This window comes from Atractosteus spatula, chromosome 5 (genome assembly GCF_055471065.1).
Source record: "Atractosteus spatula isolate fAtrSpa1 chromosome 5, fAtrSpa1.hap1, whole genome shotgun sequence".
NCBI lineage: Eukaryota > Metazoa > Chordata > Actinopteri > Semionotiformes > Lepisosteidae > Atractosteus > Atractosteus spatula.
In genome coordinates this window covers 51,840,101-51,850,161 of record NC_142710.1, presented here as the reverse complement: position 1 = coordinate 51,850,161, position 10,061 = coordinate 51,840,101, and the positions used below count along the sequence as shown (strand labels likewise).

The 10,061-nt window shown below is 36.1% G+C and overlaps 1 protein-coding gene across 2 annotated transcripts in view; it reads right to left on the bottom strand.

Annotated features, from left to right (window-relative positions):
• Positions 1-3,460: 3,460 nt before the first annotated feature.
• Positions 3,461-10,061, bottom strand: part of rad18 (RAD18 E3 ubiquitin protein ligase) — a 60,273-nt gene continuing 53,672 nt past the window's right edge. For both annotated transcript variants that reach the window (XM_088916605.1, XM_088916607.1), the window contains one exon: positions 3,461-3,753. In XM_088916605.1, coding sequence (XP_088772731.1) covers positions 3,645-3,753 — 109 coding nt within the window. In that variant the 3' untranslated portion in view covers positions 3,461-3,644. The remainder of the gene's footprint in view (positions 3,754-10,061) is intronic.

Below are 10,061 nucleotides of genomic sequence, written 5' to 3'. Positions count from 1 at the left end.
AAGTTCTGGCACTCGGACACACTGGCCGTTACGTGGTTGTCCGGGCTGAGTCTCAGGATGGTCAGAAGGCGCGCTGCGAGAATGTCCTGCCCTTGGGAGCCTTTCTGCTCCTGGGCCGTCCTGCCCTGGAATTGTCTCGCACCCCTGGAATTCTCCTTTTGGAATTCTCCTTTAGAATAGTCCTGTGTTGCCTGTTTTTACCTGGAGGAACTTCAGCTCGTTCATTGGCTGAAAGTTTCATGGGCATCAGAGACCCACGTGGGTTACTGGGCCCTACCAGTCCCTGATTGGTTGATCAAGGTGAGATATGAGTCACTTACTCCTGACACTTAGGAATGCAGTCCAGATGTCCATCTGGCACTCCTTAGACAGATAGGCGCCAATGGATGACCATTGATCATGATAGCCAGGCTTAGCTAAGTGCATCCCCATTTGGGAGCTGTCCCTTATCAAAAGTAAACACCTTAAATCAGCCTGCATGAATAGTTTCTCTGTGGCTGCATCACAGAGATGAAGAGAGAGATAGGGCCTCACTGGCAAGGGAACAGAAAACTTAATTCCTGTATTTTAATAAGCCTTGCCGCTACAGAATTTTAAAAGAAGTTGTCTTCAAAATAATATCAAGTCAAATGACTGTACTGTATATGAAACGTTTCAGAAACTTGACATTTTCTAGTTAACACCAAATAAATATGTGAAGGTCTGCTTTTATTGTTGTAAAATACTGCTTCAGTTTGAAAGGCTTATTAAAACAATAGTATATCCCTGTTGCTGATTTAAACATGGACTTTTGCGAGTGTTATTTTGTATTAACCTCAAATACATGAGAATTTAGTTAGGGTAAATTATATTCATACGTTTTTTTTTTGATTTTCATACTTTTATCTCCAAAGGGGCTTACATGGGGCATTCAACTGATGTAAATAAGAGACACATTTAGAGTGATTCTGAAGTAAATTTTATACAAATACATATACAAGCATAGAAAACAACAAAAAAAAGATGTATAGATGACAGCTACGGTGTCCTTACCTGGTCTTTCATCTGATTAACAAACCTCCATCAGCAGAAAGTTCCTTAAACTTGGCAGGGGTCACGGCAAGCCAAACCAATCCCAGAAAAATGGGGGGAAAAGTGGGACCATATCCTTGACGGAATACCAGTCTATTTCATCGATCAGACGGATATACACACAAGTGAGAAAAATTGAAATATATCAAAGTGTGTCTTTGGAAAGTGAGGCCAAAGCACCCAGTGAAGGCTCACTCAAACTCGGGGAAAACATGCAAATTCCACATACAAGACACCCTCAATCAGCCGTACTAACCATCATGTTGATATGCTGCCCTCCCTAGATCATGCCATACATCAAGCCAGTAAGTTTGTGGAAAAAAAGAAAATTACTTTTTCAGTGATAAGGATTGAAGGATTAAGCTTTATATTCAGTGTGAAGTTATAACGTGGTAGTGCATGACAATTATTCTGCATGTTGTGTTTTAAATGTATAGGATACCTACCTCTAGCAATGCTGCTATTAGTGAATACTGGAGGTGAGCATAGGATGCAGTAAAAGTGCTTAACAAGCACAAAATAATGAATAAGACCCATTGAATGTTATTAACCTACAAAGACTGGGATTTTAACACTGTTATGCATTACAAAAAGTGTAAAAAATATTATTGTTTTTCCAAATTCAAAGCTATCTAGTGGAATTTAAAGAAAACTATAAAAATGACTTCTGCACCTTTGACAAAGATTTAATTATACCCATTCAATCTTCATCTATACAGCTGACTAAGGAAGGTGGCAATAGATATGTCTATATCTCTGCTCAGGAACTTAGTTTTAGTTATAAACCTTAATGATAATTTTCTTGTTTTATTATTATTTTTAAAACCGAAGATGAAACACATTTCTAAGCAAAGCATAATTCTGCAGGAGACAGCAGGATGTTAGTGCTTGTGACATTTGTGCCTTCTCCCTTGTGTGGAAGGACTTGGATTAATCAGTTCCTGGTCGATTACACTGAGACATTCCAGTCATTTGAGCTTTTAAATATCAGCTGGGGAACTGAACACACTGCAATTCCTTGTGAATAACATTTCTGATGTACCTTGTTAAGGTTTCTGTTGACAACCACAGCAATATTAATTGTGAAACACTTAGCCATCCTAATGACACTTTTGGGGTTATTCACACAATAGCATTTCCAGATCACTCCATTAAAACAGTGATAGGGTAAAATAATTTTTAGCTATCAGTAAATGACTTGCAAGTTTACAGCATCCTATAATTTCTTGCAAATGAAATGGTGCAGGCCTGGTGACAGAGCTGTTAATGTTTGTCCTATGATAATGGCTTATGGAATTTAAATTGATGACGGATGCATTAGTTGTAGAGAAAACAAATCTGGGGACAGATAACTGGCCATGCTGATGCTATCTGGGCCATAAAACCGTCTTGGGCCGTTGAAAGAGATGGCAGAGAGAAAGCCGCTAAAAACAAGTTACAAACATTGGAAGACAAAACTGAAGGATTGATTTTATGCATCTTTGATATAGCATCATGATAATCTCAAAATACTGTAATCATAACACTTGTAATCTTATATATGCAAGTTCTGTGAAAGCTAGCAGTGACTCAAAGCTGCTTGTGTTAAAAACACTTTTGTTACCAATAGGTCCTTGTAATTCTGACATAATGCATAGACTGCAAGAAGCTACAAATGAAAGAGGGTGCAGTCAAGCTACACTGACAGAAAGAATGAGAGAAACTTTTTCTTCCGTTCATGCTATTGCACCTTAACTTCAGATGACACAAAAGCCTGATGATTGCTGCAATCATGGGCTCTGATTTTTCTTGGGGCTCCTCAAGAGGGATACCCTCGCCCATTCATTCGCATTCAAAATTTCAAAAGGACCTGTTAACTCAAATTCAATTTTTGGTTAGGCTTTTGTGAGCATTCCGTTGTTATGAATAATAAAATAAGTTAGCGGCTCCCTAAGCCAGTCCTGGAAGACTGCTGTCTCACTGATGCCTTTTATTTGATGCACTAGGATCAGTGGGGTTCCTCACCTCAGAAACTGATACAGACTTGATACCAATTAAATACTCAAAGCAAGGTACACGACCTGAAGGGAATTTGGAAACAATTCCTCAGAAAAGCTAAATGCAATTAGTTTGTGATTAATAACTCAGAACATGGACCAGAAGAGAAGTGTTTCTCCAGGACCAGGGTCGGCAACGACTGCTACAGATCACAGTTCATCTGTGTGCTTGCACGGGTACTGGCTAGAGGACATGATGAAAACAATGATTTTGTATTTTTTTTATTAATACCACAAACATTTTCTATTGGTATACCTGAATATAATAGAATGCCACTCTTTGGATTTTAAAGGAAAACTGCAGGTGTGCAATGATCTGAAATAAAGCTGCAATGTATTTAGAGCTGTTTAATGAACATTTCGAACTGAAAATGTGCAACAAATAAAAACGTTATTTAAATAAAATCATAAGAAAAGTGCATCATACATGTTTAACAAAAACAAAAGGTTTGATCGACTACGTATACACAAAGAAAAACATATCTGATGAAAACGATTTCCTTCCCAGTCTGAGAAGTCTCATTCCTGTTTGCAATCTTATTTCTTCTTCGGCTCTTCTTCTTTAGTCCGTTTTGGGTTCTGGATGAAAGGTCCCTCTGTGGCCCTACAGATCTTCCGTTTCCTGGGTGGTGTTTCTCCTAAATTGCTGTAACAGAGTTTGATATACGTGAGACAAAGTCCCTTGACTGATGCTTGAATAATAGAAGATTTCTATGATCGTGCCACAAGACCAGTAGATACTTTGTGTCTGGTCTTGCTTTCTTCTATGATATAGTTTGCGTTAACAATAAACAAGAACACAATGTTTGTAAAACGAAAAAGGCATTCAGTTAAAAAATATGCTGCAGAAGCGATACACCAATCAACTTCCATTAATATACAAGAACATTCTTTCCATAACTCAATATTTGAAAAACTAAAGTTGTTCTTGCTCACCTGAATGCTATGGGACGTTTGTTAATTTCCTTCATAGTATAACTGCAAATCTCACTTGAGGGTGCACATTTTTTGTTCGTGCTGTGGTAGCAACTTATCTTCATAATGCTTATAATTCTTATTTCCTGTCAGGGACTATCCCTGTGACTACAGGCCATACAGCTATTTCCAGGACCAAGACCACTAATCTATAGAACAAGCTCTGGTTTTGGAATGAACCAAGGTTCTTGTGAGACAGATCGGATAATGTGTCATCTCAGGATACTGGAGGAGGATAAGCCAGCTTTGCTTTTCTGCAGGGACTCTGCTCTTCCTGTTCCCGATTCCCACACTCCACTCTGACACAAAAAGCTTCAGCCATGGGCAGAACCCAGGCCTTCTATTAAAAGGTCAAAATACTTCATAACCCAGCCTTGTACAAGATTTGTTTGTATTACTTAAAGATGTCTTCAGATCATAAAAAAGACACCATGGACAAAACGAAATGTTTGATATACACAACATGGTGCCATAAAGGGACTGCTCATCGGTTGTTAGTTAAACGGTAAAATGTAACCCAGATTTCCCTTCCATTCCCTTGCATATTGTCACTTAACCATTTTGGAACTTGTTTTACTTACTAAAAAAAACTGATCAGATAATATATGAATGAGCATAATGGCTCTTTTCAAGCTGGACTAAAGCTTTTTGGTCCATTATCTCATTTAAAAACCACATGCGCAATGCTCTAAGTGCCCTTTTAAGCACTCCACCTGAATCCTCCTCTCCAACATACAGTAAATGATAAAAATTAAAACCCTTCAAACTGTGAGAAAACAGTATTATTACAAAAATTAGAGATGACTTCATTAAATATGTGCAAAAAATTGATTAGGTTAAATATTTTGCAGTCTAATATTCGTAATTGGCTTGTAACAGCATGTATTCAAGCTGTTATCATTTCTGACTAACACTTAAAGATGCTTCAATAACTAATATACCCTGCCTGGGAACTTACAATTTGATTATGATTTCATCCTAAATATCTGAATGAAGGGAAACTGACAGAATAACCTAGATATATCACATGGGCAGTACAGGAATTAGCAAGGTCAAAAAAGAAGCACTCACTGCCAGGGCATTTATTAAATAATACTCACTGTAGCCCTGCAGCATCATACCATACATTAAAAGGAATTAGCAAGTAAATTAAATGATTCAAAACAATGACCTTTATATATTTTAGAAATATCTACACTGCTCCCCTGACATTCTAAAATGAATATTCCACTTTACTTCAGTCTAGGTACTGCGATTTGTAATCACCCACTAAAGACCTGGCAAGCCTGCCAAAGGATTTCCTCCTGTAATTCTAAAGGTATATGCATTCCCAGACTGACACACTCTGGCATACTCTTCAACGAAGGTGGCTCATCTGTCTATATACACGGAACATTAATTATACAGAGTTTAAAACTAGATGGCAACACAGATACAGCACTCTGGACCTTTTACTCCTATAGGCCCAACACCCAGGTACAGAAACCCCTTTCAAACAGCAAAATTCATCAAAGTTGCTTAGACTCACTAGACACTACTGTAAGATCCAATACAAAGACCACTGTAATTATGCCAAAACCGAACCCAAACATTCTGAATAACAGTGGAAAAAAAGAGGGTTTGTTAAAAAGAGTAAATTATGTAACTGCATTATATTTTCAGTGGGCAAATAAACTTTTTTATTGGAAGCTGATTAGGTCTTGTTTTTGCCAGGTCACTGTTCCTTAACCCCTGGATGTCAGTTTTATGCGTGCTCTCAGTGGACATTCACTGGAGGCCTGAGCTTTAGCTTCTCTTTTAACCTTTATGACATTATACTGATATAGCTGGAAACAATACAAAACAAGCTCAACAAAGGCAGCCAGAAAAGGCCATTTATAAAAAATGGCAAAACCTGGATCAAAGTTATACCATCATAAAATACTGCACTGATGGATGAGGTCTTTTCTAGAAACTCAGAATGCTGCACCACACATTACAGCAGAGAAATAAAATGTTAAATAAACAAAAATGAAAAAAAAACAACAGATCAGTTTAGTCAAACCCTAGATTTACTAAAAAGATAGGTCTTTAAGCAAATTATGAAAGGGTTAACTGTTGCAGAGACTCAAATGGATTTGTGCAGTGAGCTACACAGATGTGGTGCTGCACTGTGTGAAGGCAGAGCACAAATTAATTCTAGATTATACTCAAGCATTAAATCCTTAAAATAATAAGGAGATAAACCACTCTGTGTTTTATGACCTGAGAATAACTTCACTGGAAGCCAGTATTGATGGTCACGCTGAAGCCATAGTTTGAAGAGATTCTTTGTTCCAAATTCACCTAAACCCACATTATTTGCAAACTATTTGCAAAATAGTACTTAATTTGAAGACTAGAAAACTACTTAATTAAATGTAATGATTTTGCTAGGTGGATTCAAAGGTTTGCAATATTTAATTCACCAAAACATTTGTTCAACTTATAGCTGGCTTGAAGCACACAGCATAATGACAAAGCACCAATGAAAAAGGGTTCCACTGCAAGACTAAAATTTCTTAATGTCACCAAGCCCACAACAACTTGGAAAACAGCTTCCATTTGCCAATTAAAATTTATTACAGATTCATCCTGTACATTTTTAAATCCTTTTTACACTAAATTCAGGATTTATCTGGTAAGACTTGACTACAGTTGGGGGTGTGAGAGCAAAATATCACTGAAATGACTGGCTTCTCAGAAGCCAGGTTGTGTGATGACTCCAAAAGGTAAATGCACAAGTCTTATTTGGCTCAGACTAAAACATTCATGTGAAACTTTTCTGATTAATCAAAATAAGTTACACTAGTAACTATATATGCTGTAATCCTATACTGCATTCCTTTATTTGCCAGGACTGGATGTCATATTTTTAAACTAGAAACATGAGAAATTATAACAGTTTTCACACAAGGTTAAAATTGAAAGCAGTAAGCTGGCTCAGTCTGCAGTGATACCTGACACAGACTGTCAGGGACCACATGGTCCAGTCTCAGTTTTTCAATGATTAATGAGAAAAGTATAAAGATTAGAAATCAAAAAGGCACTTTATGATGCTATTTTTTCACTGGCTGTGTATTCTTTATCGAGGTGCAAAAGGACTGGAACAATCACGTTTTCCTTAAACCTAATTAACTCCAAAGCAACCCAGTTTCTCGATGATAATCCGCCTAAATCCCGTTTGATTTCAAGTGGAATAACTGAGAAAGACACTATAAATTGTCCCGAAACATGGGAAAAAAGGATTTAGTCTTGAAAATCAGGACACTTCTGCCAATGATTAATTTTGCCTTGTCTGATACATATTGGACAAATCATGCAGCTCCTACAGATTTACTGCTGCATTAATTTACTCTTCTGTAAAGCTTCAGGTAATAATAATGCTAACTTCTAAGGGGCAAAAAGAGAAATTCAGGAAGCCATCAAGGACTTTATATAATGCACTCTGCTCGGAAGTCTAAAATCCATGGAAGCTGATTATCCCACAAAAAGTCTGAACGCTAGAGAATCCTCCACCATATTGCAAATTACTACTTTACAACAAAGGCAGACATGCTTTTTTACAACTCACTGGCCTAACTATGGGACCCTGTGTTTTTCTCTTATTCTTTGGATTATTAACAGCAAAGTATAATGTAAAGTAAAACAAAAGATACAGGGAAAATAAAATATTATTACATAGGGAGTGCAAGAAAGGTTTTTAAATTTAGATTAAATTAATAAATACATGTTAATTCCACACTGAAAATCAGAAAGAAAAGACATTTCAGGTGTGACAACTGATGAAGGCTTAACGGCCGAAAAATTGCATTTTTTCTTTCAACATGTCAGCGTGGAATTAACCTTTACTTGTTCCTTGGCAGCCAAAGCACTCTGACGCAGCTCCCCACTCAAATTACTTGAATTCAGTCAGACAAGAAAATTTAAAAATGTACTTTCTCATCTGGTACTTTAAAGATAAAATATTATGTAAAAGGGAATACAATCTGGAGGGTGGTGTAAATAGTTATTTCTACTCAAGAACACAGATGCAATCAAATATTTGAATTGCTGTTTATGACATCAGAAGTAAAAAATCAGCATGTGGAACATATAAAAAAGTTATTCAAAAAGTAGTTATTCAATAGTAATAATTCAAAAGTAACCCTCCCATCTGCAATCCAGTGTGTGTGTTACTTAATATATATAGAAATTGGTAATATTTTCACTTGCAAACAGTGTACAAACTCTTGATCACTGCTCTAATTAAAATAACATAATATTATAGATAAAGGCATCTTCTTTCCTTGAAGACATACAAAAAATTACATTAGCTTTATTAAATTTAGTACCAAATGAATACTAATTGCTGAGGAAAAAAAAACTTAATCATGAAACACATTCTTGCATCAAATGCTTATGACATGAATTAGATATATCACTGTGTAAAAATGCTAAATGACAATTTTAGGCACCAATAATCATGCAAAAAGTTGCAACTTCAAATTAAGGCTGACTAGATAATTCAATCATTTAAGCAGTAACTACAAATATTCCAAGATTATTTAAAAATTTTATACCAGTCATGTAACTACTCAAGCTCTGTTATTTTTTTCTTAATAAAGTAATTTGTTGTAGGTCTGATACAGTATCACAATCAATTTGCTTATTTATAATCCTTTCCACTGAAGTTTGAAAAGGGTTTTAGTTTGTATTGTGTGTATACATTTATAAGAGCAGATTAAAATAATATGGTAAAACAGTATCGTAGAAGACGTTTTCAACAACAACATCTCAGCTTGGGAAAAATTCACAGATATTAGCAAAATTGCTAATACAAGACGGTCAAATACAAGATGATCACAGTAGGATAACTCTGTAAATCTGTTGTCTACTGCACGCAATCTTCACCACCCACATAAGCCTTGTGAACCTATAGTTGAGACACTTATAGCACATTGCCAGAGAACACAACAAATAGCTACACTCATTCATATTAGCATATTATAACTACACATACACTTGTGTCAAGAATGACTCAATTGACCAACTGAATCTTCACTTTATTTTGTTATCCTACTTTTTCCAGAAACGAAAAGGGTAAAATTACATTTACAATAATTTTTTGAACCCAAAGAGCATTTTTAAATTAAAAGTAAGTTTTATTTTATTCAGAAATGTGTAACTTAAACCTTTATTTGACAAAAAAAGAACTTTTGAAGCCAAAAGGATTTCATCACTCTAAACAGTTTTGCCAGTCTTCCTACCCTTTCCACATTGCATAAACGGAGTCACGAGAGATCCCTGCCGACATATGCAGTGTACTGAACAAGATTAAATTAGTTTTTATCAAATAACCAAAAAAAATCAATAACATTATTTATTAAGGTTCTTAGAACATCTGAGAACATTAGAACACGAGGTCACAAAAAAGAAATTGACATGCTACCATGCTCAGTTCGCGGAATTAAAGTAACACTACCTGTGTATCACTTATAATGCAGCCACGTGAAATCTACCATATGGACGACTAAAGAGTTTTTCAGTGAGTGAAAGGCATGCTTGCTTGAAAGGAGAAATAAAAACCATGAAACAAGTGACAGAGCACGTCTCTTCTCCCGACAGAGAACAGAAAATAAATATATATATATTCCAAAGATAAAGCTCAGCTAACACACCCCAAGGGAAGTTCCACAAACTGACAGAATTTCACATATGGTACCATTTAAAAAGAAACCAGACTTCAAATGAAAAAAAAAATACTTGATGCTGTATGTGTTCGTGAGTCATATCTGTTATTTTCTTGAAATTGGATGGCCAAGGTCCATCAGTATCTGTCCCACGTTGGGCTACAGAAGTCAAATGAAATTGTAGCAGTTATATGCATGGGAAGTCAATCTCATTCCCAATTAACTGTGGCATATTTTCAATGCATGAGTGGATATAAATTGACTGTCTACAAGCAGTCAGTTAATAACT